Below are 22066 nucleotides of genomic sequence, written 5' to 3'. Positions count from 1 at the left end.
GCCGCGGAGTACACGGGCGGCGGGACCGCCGAGACGCGCCGCAGTCAGGCTGCCTGCATCCTCCGCGGCGAGAAAAGCCGCTACACGTCTCCCTGGTCTGCTGGGGGGGGGCAGCTATTCCCCCCCCCCCCCCAAGCAGACCAGGCTTTTCTCGCAGCAGAGGACGCAGGCGGCGGGACCGCCGAGACGCGCTGTGGTCCCGCCGCCCACGTCCTCCGCGGCGAGAAAAGCTGCTCCGCGTCTCCCTGGTCTATTGGTGGGGTGGGGGGGCGCAGCTAGTGCACCCCTCCCCCAGCAGACCAGGCTTTTCTCGCTGATGCCTGGGATAGAGCAGCTGGGGGGCTGCTGGGTTGGTCCCACAGCGCCGAGGTGCGGCACTACTGGACCAACCCAGCAGCACCCCAGCTGCTCTGCCCCAGGCGTCCCCAAGTCAGCCGCTGCTGAAACTGATCAGCGGCTGACTACAGGAAGCCCGAGGCAGAGCTGCTCTGCCCTGGGCCAGAGCAGCTTGGGTGCTGCTGGGTAGGTCCCCAGAGCGCCGCACGTCTACTACTATATATATATATATATATATATATATATATATGGGCCATTCTACTATATACATATTTCTGAGAGCACTCTACTGGAGTATATAGTATGTTCTAAGCAAAAATGAACATAAGCCATTGTGGGGGGGAAAAATGGGTAGAAAGGAACAGTATTTCTAAACCCAGTCTGCTCACCTCTGCTGCAAGAGAGATTTGTTCCTCTGACTGGTGATACTGGGTGTCATCATGGGAACTTGAAAAATCAGATGTTTCTAGCAGAGCACCTCTGGAGCACACTGGACCCTTGTTGCAATTGGAGCAAAAAAATACAACATTGCTTGACTGAAATGAAGCAGAGCACTTGGTGCATTTTACGGTCTTCTTTCCCTGACTGAGATCAGTCATCTGTTCAGTGTTATCAAACTTGATGTGCAAATTAAATGGCAGCACAAAGACTGGCAGGAAAACGTCTCCACTGTTGAAGGAAGAAGAAAAAAGTTAAGGAGAAGAATGTGAAGGTCACAATTTGTGAATCTGTGGCACAAAAAACCTTATGTTCTTATTATGAATATCTCCCGCACTGACTAGGAACTAGTTGAAACTGGACTGTGCAGCAGATCTGGAAAAACAGAAGTTGTAGTTAAGAAAATTATCCTCGATCTTTTCTATCCAAACCTGGCACATTAGGGGAATTGCAGAATTTTTCCTATTCCCAGAACAAGATTGTTTTCCACATTTATTTTCTAGATGTTTCTTTTTTTATAAAAGGGATATAAACACATTTATTAAAATATTTCAAAATACTTAATTAAATCTGTAAAGTGGCTGATTTGGATTAAGGCAACAAATATTAATTTCTGCTGTTAGCTGGCACTGTGGGAAGTTATACATTGGCTTTGCCAAAATGGGGAGGCCCAGCGATAAGCAAGGTCTGCTGGATACTTGTGTATTTCTTGATTCACATGGGACCCACTGCATTTGGTGAAGATACTCTCGTTAAAGGAATATACTCTCTAGTTAACTGTACCCAAGATTGTATTTCTTCAGAAAATAGAGATGAAATTCTCAACATATATTCTATAGATCATCTCATCTGAAGTGGGTTTTGCACACAAAAGCTAATGTTCCTTCTTGTTGATCACCCTAGGAATCCTAATATTAGGATACTATGTCTGATAATATAACTGGGGTATTTTTAAGTCCATTAGTTCCTTTCCTGTCCCTCATTAAAGTTCTCTTCTTTAAGAACACATTGCTGTCACACTAATAATAAAGAGCCCCTAAATTTAGCATAATAATAAAGAGTATATTCTCCTTTGATGTACTGCTTTTTTACTGAGAGATCTTTTAATCTCACCAGATAAGAAAAAGACACTAACCTTGCACAGAATCCATGGTTCTTTGAGATGCATGTCTCTGTGGGTGCTCCATTATAGGTGTGTCTTCATTCCTGTGCTGCTGATTAGAGAACTTTGGTAGCAGTGTCTGTGCTACATATATGCTGTTCCTTGCCTGGCAATCCCTCCTCAGTTCCTGCTCTACCACAGAGTCCATTGCTAGAGCTCTGATGTAAAGGGGGAGGAGGATGGAGTATGGCACTCCCATGAGTACATACATCACCAAGAACCATCATTACTGCACAAGAGAGAGATCTGACCATGCATAATACCCGGTTTGTACAGCTAACAACAGCTAATGGATTAGCTATCCCTGTTGTGGGGTGCCTTGGGGTATGTCTACACTACAAACGTCCGTTAGTTCGAACTAACTTTCATAGGCGCTACACTAGCGCTCCATTAGTTCGAATTTAATTCGAACTAACGGAGCGCTTAGTTCGAACTAGGTAATCCTCATTCCACGAGGATTAAGCCTAGTTCGAATTTACTAGTTCGAATTAAGGGCTGTGTAGACCCTTAATTCGAACTAGTGGGAGGCTAGCCCTCCCCAGGTTTCCCTGGTGGCCACTCTGGCCAACACCAGGGAAATTCGTCTGCCCTCCTCCCGGCCCCGGACCCCTTAAAGGGGCACGGGCTGGCTACGGTGCCCGTGCCAGGTGCAAGCCTGCCAGCACCCAGCCAGCAGACCCTGCACCTGGCATGGATCGAGCCCCCCACCCGATGCCCTCCAGCCCTCCCCCTCTTCCCAGGACCAGGCTGGCGGCTCCCGGGAGCTTGCCCGGGACCGCAAGAGGTGGGCACCTGCCTGGGCTAGTGCGGACATCGTGGACCTCGTCCACGATCTCCGCACTAGGCACAGGAACGTGGCCGGCTAGGGCAGGAGAGCTGCCAGCCTGGCCACCCAGGAGCAGGAGTGCATGAAAATCAAGGTGGTCCACTGAGACCCCCGACCCTGAGCCCTGAGCTTACAATGGCCGTCCTGGGTCAGACCAAAGGTCCATCTAGCCCAGTAGCCTGTCTGCCGACAGCGGCCAACCCTAGGGACCCTGGAGGGGATGGACCGAAGACAGTGACCAAGCCATTTGTCTCGTGCCATCCCTCTCCAGCCTTCCACAAACTTTGGGCAGGGACACCACTCCTACCCCCTGGCTAATACCACTCCATGGACCCAACCTCCATGACTTGATCTCACTTCCCTTTAAACTCTGTTCTAGTTCTAGCCTTCACAGCCTCCTGCAGCAAGGAGTTCCACAGGTTGACTCTGTGCTTTGTGAAGAACAACTTTCTGTTACTAGTTTGAAGCCTGTTACCCATTCCTTTCCTTTGGTGTCCTCTAGTCCTTCTTTATGGGAACTAATGAAGAACTTTTCTGTATGCAACCTCTGCACCCAACTCCTGCTTTTAGAGACCTCTATCCTGTCCCCCCTCCGTCTCCTCTTTTCTAAGCTGAGAAGTCCCAGTCTCTTTAGCCTCTCTTCATATGGGACCTGTTCCCAACCCCTGATCATTTTAGTTGCCCTCCCCTCTCCCAGCCTCTCTCTTCCCCTCTCCCACCTCCTTTTCCCAGTCTCCCCCAGTTTTTTTCAATAAAGACAGATTCCATTTTTGAACACAATTGTCCTTTATTTTGTACATCAAGAAAAGGGGCTAGGGAAGGGTAAGTGGAAGGAGGTGAGGGAGGAATGGGGTACACGCCCCCGATGGGGAGGACTGAGCTGGCTCTGCGGGTTTTTGGGGTGGAACCTCTCCTGCAGCCCCCCGATTGCTCCCTCTCCCCAGATGGCAGCCTGCGGCAAGTGCAGCCGGTCTGATGGCCGAGTGCTGTGATGTGCCCAGTGTGGGTACTCCGGGCACTCCAAGCCACGACTGCTTTGCAAGCGGGGCACCCCTGAGAACTGTCTGTCCGGGGTGGGGGTCGGGACCCTTTAAGCACAGCCCTTGGCTAGCCTGAGACAGCATCTCCACGCTCTAAGTCCTCCTCTGATGCCCTGCCAGCACTGCTTCCGGCCATCCTTAAGCCTGGTTCAGGGTCCACTTAATGTGGACATGCTAGTTCGAATTAGCAAAACGCTAATTCGAACTAGTTTTTTAGTCTAGATCCGTTAGTTCGAATTAGCTAATTCGAACTAAGTTAGTTCGAATTAACGTTGTAGTGTAGACGTACCCTTGAAGCTGATGTAGGGTATATGGGTCGGATAATCCCGGGAAAATGCATCTTTATCCTAAAGGATCCAGCTTCGGAGAAGACGTTGATGGGGAACAGAGTACCAGAATTCTCGGGATTAATATAATAAGAGAGTTGAAAGAATTACTATTTGTGGGGGAAGGAACCCAAGAAATGAACCGGCATGGGGAGCCTAGGAGGGATGCTGCATTGAAGCGGGTACTGGCCCAAGTGGAGAGACAAGGATGTTTTCCTGGTCCCACAGGACAGATTGGCTATGTTAAGGTGGCAGGGAGACAGAAGATAGTTATACCTCCCTGGAGTGAGAAGATTGTTGATGGACGTTGCCAGTGCTAAGCGGATTCGATGGATTGTTGAGCCAACACAAGGGGCCAGTCTACCTCATGGACTACTGGTTGCGAACGTACTTGCTAATGCCAGCAAGAGAAAAGTGCCAGTCAGGCTGCTAAACTCAAGTAAAAAGGCCATAAAGCTGTACCCTCGCACTAGAGTGGCAGAGGTACACAGACCCGAAGAAGTAGTACCCCCAGGAGGAGTAGTCCTGGAAGAAAAGGGAGATGAGCTGTGAGTGACAAGGTTGGAGAATGGAGCACAGGTTACCACACCTCAAGAGGCACCTGATGGAGAGTTAATCATTCCAGTCCAAGTGGATCTCCAACAGTTAACCCCTATGCAGGTCGGCCATTTACGGGCACTGCTGGAGAAACATCAAGAGGTCTTTTCCAGGGATGACCGAGACTTCGGTTACACCACCACAGTGACACACCAAATACCCACTGGAGATGCTATCCCAATAAAACAGAGACACCGGTAGATTTCACCACAAGTGTTCCAGGAGGTAAAAAGGCACATCCTGGACCTAGTGGCTCAAGGTGTCCTTAAAGAAAGCCACAGGCCCTGGGCATCGCCTGCAGTGATTGTAATAAAAAAGGATGGTGGGGTGCGATTCTGCTGTGATTACAGGAAATTGAATGAAGTAACACACAAGGATGCTTACCCGCTACCCCGGGTGGAAGAGTCCCTAGATGCATTAGGAAGTGCCAGAGTGTTTTCAACTCTTGATTTGACTTCTGGCTATTTCCAGGTTGCAATGGAAGAACAGGACCAGGAAAAGACAGCAGTGACAACTCCGTTTGGGCTGTTTGAATGGACGCGTATGCCATTCGGCTTCTGCAATGCACCTGCTACGTTCCAGAGACTAATGGAAGGGGTGTTGAGAGACTACATCCTAGACACTTTTCTAATATACTTGGATGATGTTATTGTGTTTTCCAAAGATTTCGAGAGTCATATAGAAAAACTGGATGTAGTCTTCACACGACTGAAGGAACATGGGTTGAAGCTGAAGCCAAGCAAGTGCTGCCTCTTACGTGAGAGAGTCAAATTTTTGGGCCATGTGATTTCAAAGGATGGAATCCAGGTAGACGAGGAGAAGACCAGGGCTCTGGAAAACTGGCCAGTTCCAAAGAATGCCAAGCAAGTGCGACAAGCTTTGGGTTTCATGAGCTATTATAGACGATTTGTTCCAAAGTTCGCACACATTGCTGCGCCACTATATGGACTGGTGGGCCAACCAATTGAAAGGAAAAAAAGGGATCAATGCTTTGTATGGGATGATGCCTGTCAGACAGCTTTTGATTAACTAAAACGCCAGCTGATGACACCACCTGTGCTTGCATATCCTGACTTTAGCCTGCCATTTATGGTGACAACAAATGGAAGCCTACATGGCCTGGGTGCAGTGCTCAGCCAGAAGCAGGAGGGGGTTGAGCGTGTGATCGCATATGCGAGCCAAGGGCTGAGGAGGTCAGAAAGAAATGACAAAAACTACAGTGCTTTTAAGCTAGAATTGCTGGCCTTGAAGTGGGCTATTACTGAAAAATTTAAGGATTATCTAATGTACTCTAAGTTCACTGTAACCTCAGACCACAATCCTCTCCGATACCTGTCCACTGCTAACTTAGGTGCAATTGAACACCGGTGGGTGGCCCAACTTGCTGAATTCACTTTTGAAGTACAGTATAAACCTGGAAGACAGAATATCAGTGCTGACACCCTGTCTAGATTGCCTTTGGAAGAGGAATTAGAAGAGGGTGAAGACCTTGAAAAGGACTTTCTGGTCATTCCTGCAGATGTTGTGCGGGCCTGTTTGTGGCTAGAGATTCCGAAGCCAGAGGGTGAAGTGATGGTAAAAGAGGTATCACAAAACCTGGTAGAAGGGGAGGATGCAATAATCTCAGGGTATTCATGAGAAGAGATTCGCACCCTGCAAAAAGAAGGGGACCTTGGGCTGGTCTTAGAGGCAGTCATGAACCGGATAAGGCCAGACCGGAGTTTTGGGGCCAAATACCCTCAGTCTAAGAAGCTGACCAGACAGTGGGAGCGACTTAGGTTGCACCGTGGAGTGCTGTTCCGTGTAATCTGTCATCCTCGTGATGGCGAAGAAGTGTGGCAGTTAGTGGTGCCAGTGTCACTACGCCGACAAGTTTATGAAGCCAGGCATGACCATGGAGGGCATTTTGGAGACAGAAGCACTCTTGAGGTGATGAGGAAGAACTATTACTGGCCTACAATGGCTAGTGATGTAACAGCATGGATCCGTCAGTGCAAGTGGTGTGCCCTAGCCAAAGATGTGTTTCCGCCCACTCGGGCCCCTTTGACCTGCACTAATGTGAAGACTGCCCCAATGGAGGTCTTAGCAATGGACTACACTCGGCTAGAGAAATCTTCAGAGGGATATGAGAACGTACTGGTTCTCACAGATATGTTTACCCGATTCACTGTTGCAGTTCCAACTAGAAACCAGACAGCGCAGACAACGGCTGAAGCCCTCCTAAAACACTGGTTTATGTATTATGGTTGTCCAGCACGGTTACACTCAGACCAGGGGAGGAATTTCGAGTCAGGGGTGATATCAGCATTGTGTAAACTGCAGCTGGATGTGGTGAGCAGCTGGGACCTGCAAAGTGTGGGGAGAGGCTCTGGACTGGGAGAGGGGTCTGGCCACTTAGAGCTTTAGGCTGTGTGGTCACTGCCAGAGCAAGTGTGTCCAGCCTGCAGGCATCCCCCCCTCCCCCCCGCAGCACATCCAGGGCTTCTAAGGGGCCTCTAAGGAAGAGACTGTGGACTGTCCTTACACTCTGCAGGCTGCTGTTTTGATGTCCCTGTGCTACAGAGAGCAGGGCTGTGTGTTCTTATTTAACCATTCTCATTTTTTCTTATTTTCTCTTTAATCAGTTGATGTTTAATAAATTGTATTTGCTTTGAACCTTATGAAGTGATCACTGGGCCAAGAAGGCCTGCAGTGTAAAGAGAGCACCTCGGAGTGGGGACACCCTAACTCCTGCCCCTAGTGACTACAAGGTCGGGGATTAAGCCCCAGGAAACCTGGGCCCAGCCTTGTTGGGGTTTCGAGGACTCTGTTACACAGGAGAGTGGAGAGGGAGCCCTCAGGATCAGGGAGCCGTGGGGTAAAGGAAGTGGGAGCGGGGACTCAGATCCTTTCGCTGGCCCATTTCACCGGGGTGGTATAGAAGCCAGGAAAGTTCCCCACAATAGCGGGACCATTCCCCTGCTTACAATAGGGAAAGGGGCATGAAGGAGGACTTTAATTGTGGTCATGAAATAGTTCTGCTTACTTTATAAAAGAAAACAGCAACATATTTTTCTTTTAAGGAGGCTAACATTATATGTTATCCTGAATTGTTTGTCTGGTTCAAGGATTTTGCAAGGTAGAATCTTGTGGAATGGTGTTTATCAGCTTAGAGTCCTCTCTCAGCTGGTCAGTGCATTAAAGGATAAATTTCTGGTTATGATAATCAATTAAACTATGCAGAAAAGGATGGATACTTTTTACAAAACCCTCATGGATCTTCCTATCTGACCCAAACAGACCAGAGGAAATAGTTTAAAAGGTAAAACAGGAAAAGAAAAAAGAAAAGGGACCTGCTTCAGCTGTAAATCAAAGCACTTCTAACAGTGGAAAACATTGATCCTACATTGGCTGTTTTCTTGAGACTTCTTTTTCCATGCACTTTAATTATGTTCTGAGAGTCATATGACCTTCCATGCAGTTTTTACAATCTCAACAAAACTAGCTAAAATAGGCCAGCCCTAAAAAGCACCTATGTAATAACCCTTTTCCAATGCTTTATTAGTTCCTTATACTAGACACTATTTCAGCGGATCTAATCAACCAGTTAGACAGTCAACAATAAGTGTCAGAGAATTATTTACCACAAATAGAAAAATGAGAAAAGATAAGAGGTGAATCCACAGGAGAGCAATTCTAGTGAACAAAGGGCATTGTTTGATTTCTTTATTTTCTCTTCTTATCATTAAAAACAAAACATAAGGAGTTAAGATCCAAACTCCTAATTTGAAAATATAATGTTATCAAATCCTCAAATATTCTAGCACTCAATTCCTGGCATTAATATCACTGCCTGTTTCTATCAAATAATGAAAAAAGTAAGTTTTATATAACTGAAAAGGCTTGTGTGGAGAAAAGTGAGAAATTTACTGGTTTTTTTTTTAATATAGCAGGGCAATGGGGTACATGTGGTGCAAAGAGGGAAGCAGCAGAGGGAGAAGAAAAAGTGAATAATTCATATGTGAGTATGCTAGCAACTGATACTAGAAGCACAAGGAACATTTTTCTCACATACTTGAAACTATCTATTTTTGCCATGGCGAATTAAATGTGATCAAAGCACAATCTGAAGTTACTTTTTCTTTACAACTCAAAAGTGTTTTAAGTGCTTTTGATCAAAGTTAACAACTGTGAGGGATCCAGAGAGACTTAACTCAGGGATACATACAATTGTTATTGGGCAAGGCAGATACATTAATAGACACTTTTTCTGTTTGTGAAAAGAGGAGTGTTCACACACTTAAATTTCAGCTTTCTATTGGGTAAAAAGTGTTAATTCCTAGTTCTCACAGGACATGAAATACAAGACTTTAAATATGCATCTCATTAACATGTTACATTTTCTTTTACTTCAATTCCAACATGATTTTAGCAGAGATGGTACTCAGAATTAAGAGTTTCAACATAATTGGATATTAATCTTTTATCTGAGTAGATCTGCTTCTAAACCTCAAAATTGCAAATTTATCAATTACTAACTTCCTCTGTGGATGCAAAGTAATTTCTTCTCTGCCTCATTTTCCTTATCTGTTAAATGAAGGTAATGCTACTTCCCACACTATGGTGTTGTCAATGTTTGTAAAATACTAATGACTGCTAAATACTTTAAGTGCAATACAGATGCTCTAGTATTACTTATTATTATTATTTTGAACTGTTATTGTTATTTTATTTGTAATGTGAACAGAACTCAGAAGGCCCAAATTCCTTACTAAGACTTGTTCTCATGAACCCACAAATACTTTTAGGAGTAATATTGTTTCTCTCAAGTCGGGTACATTCATTAAAGAGAAAAAAACTGAGTATATATCCCTTGCTAATGAAAAATCTATCAGATGTTCAAAAATATTCTCTCAGCAGACCAATCCAAGACAACCGGGAAATGGACAAAAAGCTTGTTCTCTGAAACACTGAACAGGAAAAAAACTGCATCAAGTAGCTTTTGTTTATCAGTGTTTGACTATGTACTGCAAAAGCTGCACCTGCCAATTAATAACTATATAATCATGCAAAGATTATATATCACCTGCATTTATGAATAGCCATGGGCAATGTTCCCTCTATTTTTTCTATCCATGTAAGGAATAAATTTTGTTATGTGCATGAGGCATGTGCAAATGTGCACCACAAATAGAAACACATACTGCCAGCTGTGGGCACTGTGAGCGCTCTGCTTATCATCTAAGCTGCATCTGAATCTCTTCTGGGCCTCTGCCCAAGTGCACAGCTTACAGGGAACACTGGCCATGGGGATTCTCAGTGACACATGCTGTGTATGCCCACAGAACAGTGTCCAACTCTGTTTTAAAATAAATGTGAAAGTTCCATTTTTACAATAGACACCAACATAACTTCTCCCCTATTTACTAGCCATTTTTCTTAGAGGCCTCAATTTTCCTCTTTCATGCTTGCTCCTGGGTAGGCTGTACAGGTAGAATGTTAGACCAAGAAGATGAAGCACTTCTATATTAGATTGTGTAAAATCTTTAAATAGGTTCACCATCTGTAATTCACAGTCTTAAAATTTCAATGTATAAAAAAATACCATTGAAACCAGTGAAAACAGGCCATTCAATCTTTTAAATTAAGCAGGTTAAATTATTATACTTAAGAGATACGCCAGAGCCCTTTTAGTTGTTATTACTATTCACAACGTTCTCAAACATTCTCTGTTGTTAATTTGACTACAGGCAGTCCCCGAGTTACGCGGATCCAACTTATGTCGGATCCGCTCTTACGAACGGGGCCACAGCAAAGCCTCAGAGGCGCGGGACCCCTCCGCCTCCCCGGCTTTGCACCGGGTGTCCCTGGTCTGCTGGGGACCGTCTCCAGCAGACCAGAGACACCGGGAGCAAAGCGGCAGCGGCGGCGGGGTCCCGTGCCAAAGGCTCAGAGGCACAGCACCCCGCCGCCGCTGCCACTTTGCTCCCGGTGCCTCTGGTCTGCTGGGGACCGTCTCCAGCAGACCAGGGACACCCGGACGAAAGCCGCAGCGGCGGCGGGGTCCCACGCCTCTGAGGCTTTGCCAGAGCAAAGCCTCAGAGGCGCGGCACCCTGCCGCCGCTGCGGCTTTGCTCCCCGTGTCCCTGGTCTGGTGGGGGGGCGCAGCTAATGCGCCCCCCCCCCAGCAGACCAGGCTTTTGTTGTGGACCCTGGGGTAGAGCAGCTGGGGTGCTGCCGGGTTGGTCCTGCAGGGACCTACCTGGCAGCCCAGCTGTTCTGTCCCAGGCTCAAGATTCAGCTGCTGTTGAAACTGATCAGTGGCTGATTCCAGGAAGCTGGGGGCAGAGCAATTCTGCCTCCAGCTTCCTGTAGTCAGCCCCTGGTCAGTTTCAGCAGCAGCGGCTGAATCTGGAGCCAGTTCCGACTTACATACAAATTCAACTTAAGAATAAACCTATAGTCCCTATCTTGTACGTAACCCGGGGACTGCCTGTATTTTGGTTTCATCTCAATTTTGTTTAAAAAGTTGTTAACTGAGCCAAAGAAGTGGCTCAGTTTGCTGTACACAAAAAGCTGCATGCCTGATTTTGCAATGGCATGCATTGTAGAGCCAAGTAAAATGTTAGGTATGTAAACAGTACTTTGGTACCAAGTTTACAAAACTAGAGAGCCAGGCAAATTGTTGATATGTGTGACGGGTTAATCATGTTCTTTAACAGAATGGTTTTTTATGTTGTCTCACTGAAATTCTGTTCTTTCCCGTGTTTTTTTGTTTTGTGTATGTGTGTGAGATGAAATGTGCGATTTAGACAGCTTTCCCCCATTAGTCACTGAAGTTTATTCTTATGCTTCCCTGAAAATAAAGAAAATGGAAAATAGGGAAATACATCCTCCCGTGAAAAGCTAATGTTGTGGTCAAGTTGCTAATTATATCAGCCAAGTCATGCGATACAGGAAAAAATGCAGAAACCTCGTAAGAAATTAAACTAGGCATAAAAGCTCTAGGTGAGAGCTGACTAGTGGCCATGAAACTTTGGGCTGAGATGCCTTTTTCTTATTTAAGGCAGGAATCAGCAACCTTTCAAAAGTGACATGCCAAGATTTAACTTATTCACTTCTATTTATGGGTCTGTGTGCCAACTTTAAAAAGTATCAACAATAATAGTCCTACTTACGGCACCTTCATTAATAAATAAAGATGCAGATTTCACCGTTTTAGTAACACAGGATTTTTTTTTAAATCAGTAAGATCAGAGTTTTAGATATCTGCAACACTTCAAAAACATTCTGTTACAAGAATCTTTTTCTTTCTTACTTTGGGATACACAAGCTTAATTCTTGGCTAGATCACAGACTTCTTGAGTGAGCTCAGGTACGCCCCCAAGGGTACATCTACACTACAGCTGGAGGTGTAAGTTACAGTTCAAGGAGACATACACACACTACCTTTAACTGAGTTAGTGTGCTGAGGGTAGGTCTGCACTGTAGTTAAAAACTCGCCTCTGTAAGGAGTGGAATACACACATCTCCTGGTAGCGCTAAGAGGAGCTGAAGATGCACGCAAGTGTATGAATGTAATACTGAGCTGGTTGAAATTTTTGAAGTTTTTTTTTTCTTTTAGGGAGCAGAAAAAGAATATTTTCTAAAACAAAACTATCTCATCCCAATCTGTCGACACTGACAAAATGGTCCCTCTTGTGTAAAAAATTTCATGCTTTTTCACTAACTCAAACTTCAAACTAGTTAGTGCCAGTTTTTGGAGGGGCTTTTTGTAAAGGAAAAATTTCACTAACTTCTTTGGAGGGGTAATAGAAAAGATGTAGGACATTTTGAAAAAGGGTAAAAAATAAAAAATGGGTCCATTTGGCACACTTTGAAATGAAAATGAATTTGTAAGTTAATACTTTGTTTTTCCCCTCTGTAAAAATAGGTCATCATATTTCAGCCAGTTCTGATAACACATGGAAAAATCATGAGTTATGCTTTTGTTCACAATTCCCATCAGAGCCTTTAGCTTTGTTTTTTAGCTCTAGACCCAGATATACAAAGGTATTTGGGTGCCAGAAGAGGCAGATACATGCCTACCCTGCTCTGCACTCCAGAAAACCCCAGATGTCTAACTCCCATTAGAAGTCAAATGAAAATAAATGCAATTACCATTAGGCACCTATCTATCTCTTTAGGTCTGTGGTCACCAACCAGTAGATCATGATCTACCGGTAGATCTCAGGGGCTCTAAGAGTAGCTCTTGAGCCCTCTCTGAACTGCACACCTGCGCAGTACATTTACATTAGATTTCCTCATTTGAGGAGCAGCTGCTCACCGAGCAACAACACAGGTGAGTAGCTGCGAGGAATGGTGGGAGCTGGGAGGTCGAGAGGGCTGAAACACCCCAGCAAGCTGACTATGGCTTTCAGCTGAAAGCGGCTGCCCCGCGCTCCAGCTGATCGGTGGCTTCTCCTCTGCGCCTGCTCATGTGGAGCTTGGTGCACCTGGCTGAGCGCCATGGCCAGCTGGCCGGGCAGCCACTTCTCTTCCCTCCAGCCCGGCTGCCCTGCACTCAGCCCAGGGAGGCTGCATCTAGCTCCAGCTGTGCTGGAGCAAGCTTCCCAGGCTGAGCGCAGGATCACAGATGCCCATCTGATGGACTGTATACGACTAGCAATCTCAGACTACAACCCAGACTTCAAGACACTGGCAGATACTGTTCAGTCACAGGTGTCACACTGAGACTTTGTTATTGGAAGAAAAAATATATAATTATCAATACTTGATTTTAGATTTACAAAATAGCAGAACACAAAATGTATAATTGTAAATGCTTCATTTGACATTTAAATAGCATGAATTAAAAACAGACCATTTATTTCATAACTATAAACATGTGATTTTAATTTTATATATTGCATAATTTAAAAATAAACTGTTTAACAGAGTGTATAAGGGCTAGGGATAGCAAGTGATGGACAAGAAAATAGAGAGGGCGGGGCTTTGAGGAAGGGGCGGGGCAGCAGATCTTCGCCTGTTCTGAGACTTAAAAAGTGATCTTGGGTGTAAAAAGGTTGGAGACCACTGCTTTAGGTGTTTGTAAATCTAAGTCATTAACACCTCCTTATCTTGCTGCTCCTCCTTTAGCAGCTGCTTGATAAGGTCCAGGTTCCTCCCCTCCCGCTCCCGCCAATTACCTAAATCTCCCTACCTGGACTGGCCAGCTATGAGGCTCAAGAGGCAGGGCAGCAGCGGGACTGAGTTCCCACCCCCATGCCAATGAAAATCAGCTCGCATGCCACTGATGGCACACCTGGTCTACATGCTGCTTACACAACAGTGACTGTTAAAGCATTATCTGCAGCCTTAGCAGAGGCTTTGTGTATTCCATCCGCCTGTAGTGAGTAACCTAGCCACACAGGTGATAGTATCATGGAAGGGGACAAGACCAGCACTTTGGGGGAAAAGAACTCACTGACATCAGCTCACCATCTACAGAGAGAGAGAAAACAGAGGAGAATTCAAAAAAAAGGGAAGAAACGTTGCCATAGCAAGCCAAAGCAACTACATGTACAAGAAACTATTTTTATAATAGAGTACCGCTTTTCACATATAGTAAAATATGGATATATTTCTCTTGAGCACCTACTTATAATTATACTGGCAAGTGTGCTTGTTACGGTCCAAAAATGACAATATTTTAACTCCAACTTAAATATAAAGAATGCAAAATTCACCCAAAGCAATTGAGTGGATCAACCACATAGACGCAAATAAATAATTAACACTTTTCTCCAACAAAGTGTTACTGTCTGTAGTTTTATTTAAGTCATATCAATTTTAGTCTGCAAAGATCAAACATTTTAGGGGGCACTGTTAAGCATTCCCCAAATATCCAGAGGAGAAGAATAGCCTGGGAGTCTAACCAAAGATGAAAGCCATAATCTAGACAACAGAGCAGCACAGAAAACTGACAGTCTCTTCTGGGCAGATCTAATTGTTTTAGAGACATAAAGTGGATAAGGCAATATATTTTATTGGACTAATTTCTGTGAGTGAGAAACATACTTCAAGGGTATATCTACTCGGCAATTAGACACCCACGCCTGGCCCATGAGGACTTAGGGGCTGCTTAACTGCAATGTAGATTTTTGGGCCTGAGCTGCAGTCCAAGCTCTGGGACTCTTCCATCTCACAGGATACTAGAGCTCAAGCTCCAGCCCATGCCAAACATCTACAAGGCGATGAAACAGCCCCATAGGCAGCTAGCACAGGCCAGCAGTGGATTTTTAAGTGCAGAGTGTAACAGCTAAATATAAAGTGGAACAGACATCTAACCTACAGACAGGCCCATTGACAAGGGAGGGCAAAGAGGGCTCAGAGCGGCTGTTAGGACTGCCGGGAGGGAGAGGGGGGCACGGCACAAAATCTTGTTTCATTAATTAACCGGTTAAATGTTATGTTCAACCAGCTAAATGATTAAATGGGGGCAGGCTGCTCCAACCTGATTGCTTCTGGCTCCATGCAATGAGGCTGCCGGAAGCGGCAGCCCTGCACAGGGCCAGCAGAGCCACTACTGCTTTCAGGGCTGCTGCTTCTGGCCCCACACGAGTCTCTAGCTTCCCCAGTATCCATTATTCAGTAAGTATCACCTATTAAGGGTCATGATTACCAGGTAATGGGTTACTCATTAACATCCCTACTCCAGGCAGCACTGAGGACTGGCTGCTCCCAGCCCCATCCCTTCTGAGACCAGGCCCCCCACACCTTGCTCCGCAGCCCAGTGAGGCTGTCAGCTCCACTGCCGTGGTCTCAAAGGAAACTTGCACAAGGATTTCAAAAAACTAGCCTGGGAGCTTATATTCAGGGACAGAAGAGAGACTGGATTTATGGCTTATATTACACAGTCTGTAATCACTAACCACTCCCTACAGCTGACCTCCCTCCCTTTCTTTTCCCCCTTACTGGAAGTGTGTTAGCAGGCCCCTTTGCCTTGAATGGTCCCTTGGAATAGGTTAGCTACTTATGCTAATCAATCTGTTCTACCTTCCATTTATCTGTGACTCTCTGAGTACATTTCCCAGATCCCAAAGAACTCTGTGCAAGTTCAAAAGATGGACTCTTTCACCTTTTATTAAAGAACTTCAAAAAACTAAAGAGGCAGTGTAATGGAGTGGACCAGGCCCTGAGCACCCCTAGCCAGAAGCTCTGTGGTCCTGTCACACCCCAAAAAGGTAATAAAGAAGAAGTAGTCAGTGTCTCTGGAGATCAGAGACTGTCTGGCTGAGGGAGCAGCAGCACCACAGACAGCTCCAAGTGGAGAGCACCTTGGTGAGTGAACACATTGAATAGACTAGGATGGGATTCTGGGATAAAGCCCTGAAGAGAGGGTGAGGAAGCTGTCACCAGGAGGAGAAGGCCTGGGACACCATTTGTCTCCGAGTGGGGAATGGACTGAGGGAACAGACTCGGAGACTCTATACAAAGAGCGCCAAGATGGGCCCGTTAAATGTGTACCCAGAAGGAGTTTGAGTGATTCACACACAGGCGATGTTTCTCAGCTGGAGGGCTGAGTTGCTGAAGAGGCTTTTCAGTTGAGTTGCCAAAGAAACTTTGAAAGAAGAGAGCGTACAGGCACATGCACTTAGCTAGAGGGGGCACTCATGAGAGGTGAGTGCTGCCTGATACTTTTCAAAAGACACAAATGAGAACTGTAGTGATCAGATTTGCACTATTGTTTGAAAAAGTACCAGGGGAAACTTCCCCCAATCACCATGAGTTTTTGCAGAACCAGTGGCCACTATTTTCAATCACATCAGCCAACTCCCTCAGCACTCTCGATGCATTAGTTCTAGCCCCATGGATCTGTGTATGTCCATCTTTTCTAAATGGGTCTTAACCTATTCCTTCTCCATGAAGGGTTGCCACCTCCTCCCCATACTGTGCTGCCCAGTGCAGCAGTCTAGGAGCTGACCTTGTCCGTGAAGACAGAGGCAAAGAAGGCATTGAGTACTTCAGCTTTTCCCACATCTTTTGTAACTAGGTTACCTCCCTCATCCAATAAGGACCCCACACCCTCCCTGATCACCCTCTTATTGCTAAAATGGCTGTAGAAGCCTTTCTTGTTACCTTTCACATCGCTTGCTAGTTGCAATTCCAATTGAGCTTTGGCATCCCTGCATGCTTGAGCAATAGATTTATACTCTTCTCTGGTTTTCTGTCCAAATTTTCACTTCTTGTAAACTTCCTTTTTGTGTTTGTAATTAAAGGTATTGTAAGTAAAATTTAGCAAAACAGTGACTCGAACCAAGGCATAGACACAAAGGACTGGGTTTATTTTTTGCAGAGATGTACTAAGATCTATTTCTACTTTCATGCATCCCTATTTAGCTACACCTCCAGTTTGGGCGTGCATATGGCCTAAGTACTAATCCCAAAGAAGTGTTTAAGCAACCCTCTGATTCTTAAAAATCAGAGCACTAAATCATATCTATGAAAATAAATTTATTGTGATAACATTAAACCACTACCAGACATCAAACTTAGTGGCTACTAACCAACATATTAGAAATATTCAGTGAAGTATTAAAAAAAAAAGCCACACAAGCATATAGTCCCAAGAGAATGGTCAACAAATTAACAGAATGGTTATACATAGAAGAATCTTATTGTTGGGAAGCCATGGATAACAACAACAATAAAAAACCAGCCTAGACAAGTGAAATTTAATTCCTTATTGCCTGTTGACTAGTGCTTAAAAATCCTCGGAGTGCTGTGTAACCAGAATTCCTTAACATCAGCCTAAGACTAAAGTCTGGCTTCCTCCCTGATTATTGCAAACTCACATTTCAAGGTCTGACATAATATTCATGGAATTTATTTTGTGTTTAACTAAAATCAGATGAGCTTGTAAAAAGAATATTCTGTCCTCCAGTTAGCTGCTAGGGGTATTTGTTGTTAATCACATATGGGCCGTATGCCATTGTAGACAATCTCCGCATTGAATCCCCTAAACTTATCAAGCTCAGTCTTAAAATAAACTACTGAACTTCACACATATTTCAAATGAGTATTACCATTACTGTACCTTTTATCAAGGTAATAATATTCCCATATGTTTACTGGAAATACTTTCCTGATGTATCCTAAGACTACCCTACTTTTTTTTCGCAGCTGCATCCCATTGGCAGCTCATAGTCATCCTGTGATTGACCAATATATCCAGGTCTTTCTCCTCATCTGACCCTTCCAAGTGATACATCCACAATTTACAGTAAAATTCATGTTGTTACTATGTGCATGACTTCTCATTCTGACCAGCACATTTCAACCCTTTTCTATTACTCCAGTTTTCAAGGTCATCTTGTACAATATTCTGGTCCTTCTCTGTATTAGCAGTTACTTCCCAACTTTGTGTCATCTACAATTTTGATTATAATATTCCCATTTTATTTTGCCAAGGTCATCAATTAAACTGTTAAGATTGGTCCCAAGATCAATTCCTGAGGAATTCCTCTAAACTCCCTCCAGCCTGTGATTTCACTTTTCAGCAAGAGTCATTGTAGTTTCTCTTGTTATCAGTTCCTTATCCCCCTTTTGATTTAATCCCCATCTTCTCCAATTTAACTAATTTCCCTTGTGGCGCTGCATCAAATGTTTTATTGAAATCCAGGTAGATTAGATCAGGTTGGTGTAGCACAATCTTAACTTTTGTAAAACCATATTGTATTTTATCCTAATTTCCATTAACCTCTAGGTCCTTAACTATTTTTTCTTTCAAAATATATTCTAAGATCTTGCATACAACTGGAGTTTCCAGATCACCTTTTTCCCCTTTCTTAAATATAGCTGCTATGTTTGGAATCTTCCAGTCATAGGGGTATAAGCCCTAAGTTCACAGATTCATTAAAACATTCTTGCTATTTAGTCTATAATATGTGCCTGTTCCTTTAATATCCTTGGATGGAGATAATCCAGGACTCAAATTTGGTCCCATTAAACTCAAGTTTGGACTTCCATTTTGACTTTCTATTTCCAAAGCCTTGATCTCATTAGCTGCCTGCTTCTGTCCCTAAGCTCCTCATACTCTTATTAAGAACTTATTAAGCTCCTCATACTCTTAATAAGAACATATTACTTATTAAGTAATATGTTGGCAATGCCTAGGCTATTCTTAATCTCCACATCATCCTCAGTATTTAGCAGTCCCACTTCTTCCCTTGTTTTCTAGTTACGTGGCTAAAGAACCTTTTACTATTTTAGCTACTTTTATAAGCATGTATGGTGGGTACAGGCCCAACCTTTCTGGCAGAGGCTATGCCCTCAGCATATCAGAACACCAAAAACTCTCCCTTAAAAGGAGGAGCCCTGAGGAACAACCTCCATTCCTGAGACTGGAGAATCCCTGGCCTGGCCTGGCCTGCCCACCTCCCAAGTGCTTCTTCCTTAAAACACGCCCTCCCCACCTCAGGTGAGCTGAGACAGTTACAGTGTCGGGCTGTGCCACCAACCCGCCCCCCAAGCACCAGTCAAAAAGACACCAGCCCCCTGAGCTGGACACAGCACTGGCCTGAGCTCCCTTTTGAGTATGGACTGAGCTGGTAGCTTCCCTGCCTCAGAGACCCCCTGGGGCCAAGCTGCCAGCACCTCAAGCCACCAAGCAGCACTTGTCCAAGCTGCCTCAATTCCCTGCCAGACTCCTCCGGTGACCTTACACTTGTTTGCCATGTCCTTCCTCACTCCTCTTCCAAAGAGGAAGACAGACGCAATGCACAATGGGGTTTCTGGAAGGGTGGTGGTGTAGTGGCAGGGCCACTGTAGCTGATGGCCCAGCAGCAGATTAGCAGTACTTATTACATCCACATTTATAAGGTACAACTCTGCATGGCTTTTCACAGTTTTCACCTTTTCCCTACACTTCTTTTAATGGTCCCTTTTTCATTCTTTTTAGATTTTTTTTCTCTTGATATCTGTTTGAGATGCTTGCTAATCTAATTTGGTCTGCAACCCTTCCTTGAGAATGTTGTTCCCCTGGTTGTTTTGGAGGCTTCTGCATGTTTCTGCAACTTTGACTTAAAGTAACTTCAAATCTCCTCCACATTCAAGTCCTTGAATTCCTTACCCCAGTACACTTCCCTACTTCCTAACAAATTAAGTTCACACTTTTGAAATCAAGTACCATAACTGCAAACCTATTTTTGTTTATCCTTCCATTCAATTTAAACTGAATAAACTCACTCAAACCAAGATGGTCCTCAACAACCAGTTTTTCTATTTGCTAGTATTAAATCTAAAATTACACGGCTTTGTGTTGGTTCAATTAGTACTTAATGAATAAATGTGTCAGGTATCACAACCTGTACTATCGGGATTATTATCATTATCAGTAGTACTTGTCTTCCAATCTACAACTGGGAACTTAAAGTCTCCCCTAATCATAATTCCCAATAGTATTTATTTCACCTAACTAGGTCTGTATCAATATCCAGATTGTACCCTTGGAGTCTATCCCCTTCTTACACAAAGTGATTTTGACACAAATAGATCTCTGTTCAAAGTACTTCAAGCAGAAACTTCAGCAATCTTAAATCTGTCTCTCCCTGGCCACAATAGACTTTGACTTTCCAGAGTATATTTCCCATAGCTCGTAACTTCTGAACAGGTTGTAGAGAAGTAGTACACATAAAATACCAAATTTCAATAGTAACCCCAAACACCAAACACAGTCACATAGGTCTTCAGAACCATACACACAACTGAATATTTTAAATCAAGAAAGACAGTAAGTATAACTATAACTGTAATCTGTCTTGCAGTATATTAAATATTTTAAATATTTGGAAGGAATATAGTGGGCTATAAAAATGAAGATAACGTGCTTAATAACTGTGCAAATCCAAATACAAGGAAAGTCATATTCTTAAAATGTGGCTCCCAGATACCATAAATTCACACAACTGTCATAGTCATAAGAACATAAGAATGGCCATACTGGGTCAGACCAAAGGTCCATCTAGCCCAGTATCCTGTCTACCGACAGTGGCCAGCACCAGGTGCCCCAGAGAGGGTGGACCAAAGACAACGATCAAGCGATTTGTCTCCTGCCATCCCTCTCCAGCCTCTGACAGACAGAGACCAAGGACACCATTTTATCCCCTGGCTAATAGCCTTTTATGGACCTAACCTCCATGAAATTATCTAGCTTCACTTTAAACTCTGTTATAGTCCTAGCCTTCACAGCCTCCTCTGGCAAGGAGTTCCACAGGTTGACTACACGCTGTGTAGTCAATAGGGGATACATGAAACTAGCCCTTAAAAAGACTTTCTGAGCTGCCAAACTTAGAGAGGGTAATTGGCAGCAGTGGCAGGTTAGGCTACTGAGAAGTGGAACAGATCTATGGATCCAAAGTAAGGGAAGTCACAGAAAGCAAACAGATGGGGTAGGTAAGAAAAGATGCTTTCTGCCTAACCCAGAAGACTCCTGAACAAAGACCCCACTAAAGGAAAGGAGAAAACAGGGAAATTATTGACATCACTTAAATTAAGGATTTTACTGAGACCTAAAGACTAAATCACAGTAAGAACTGAAACCTTGACTAAAGCAAGCAACATTGTAAAAAGAAGAGATTATGCCATGATAAATAAAAACATTAGTGCAGAAAAAGTGTGCAATTGCCTTTATGAAAATTAAACAGCATTCCATTGCATGAAGCATTCAAACAGCAGTGTCCATATCCCACTCTGTCAAATGTTGTTCTTCTAAAAATATTTTTTATTTGTGCATTTAGACTATAGAATCATAGAGCTGGAAGAGACCTCAGGAGGTCATCAAGTCCAGCTCCCTGCCCAAGGCAGGACCAATCCCAACTAAATCAGCCAAGCCAGCGCTTTGTCCAGCCAAGACTTAAAAACCTCTAGGGATGGAGATTCTACCACCTCTCTAGGTAACCCATTCCAGTGCTTCACCACCCTCCTAGTGAAATAGTTTTTCCTAATATCCAACCTAGACCTCCCCCATAGTAACTTGAGACCATTGTTCCTTGTCCTGCCATCCATCACTACTGTGAACAGCCTCCCTCCTTCCTCTTTGGAACCTCCCTTCAGGAAGTTGAAGGCCGCTATCAAATCTCCCATCACTCGTCTCTTCTGCAGACTAAACAAACCCAAATCCCTCAGCCTCTCCTCATAGGTCATTTGCTCCAGCCCCCTAATCATTTTGGTTGTTCTCCACTGGACCCCCTCCAATGCGTCCACATCCTTTCTATAGTGGGGGCCTAGAACTGGACACAATACTTCAGATATGGCCTCACCAGAGCCGAATAAAGGAGAATAATCACTTCTCTAGATCTGCTGGCAATTCTCCTCCTAATGC

The 22066-nt window shown here is 44.4% G+C and overlaps 1 protein-coding gene across 6 annotated transcripts in view; it reads right to left on the bottom strand.

The window, feature by feature from the left end:
* Positions 1-22066, bottom strand: part of STK33 (serine/threonine kinase 33) — a 124948-nt gene that overhangs the window by 76290 nt on the left and 26592 nt on the right. For all 6 annotated transcript variants that reach the window (XM_075927996.1, XM_075927997.1, XM_075928001.1 and 3 more), the window contains exon 2: positions 726-1005. In XM_075927996.1, the coding sequence (XP_075784111.1) occupies positions 726-1005 (280 nt within the window). The remainder of the gene's footprint in view (positions 1-725; positions 1006-22066) is intronic.

This window comes from Pelodiscus sinensis, chromosome 4 (genome assembly GCF_049634645.1).
Source record: "Pelodiscus sinensis isolate JC-2024 chromosome 4, ASM4963464v1, whole genome shotgun sequence".
In the NCBI taxonomy this organism is placed as follows: Eukaryota; Metazoa; Chordata; order Testudines; family Trionychidae; genus Pelodiscus; species Pelodiscus sinensis.
The sequence above is the reverse complement of the archived record's forward strand: the minus strand, read 5'-3'. Positions and strand labels throughout refer to the sequence as shown.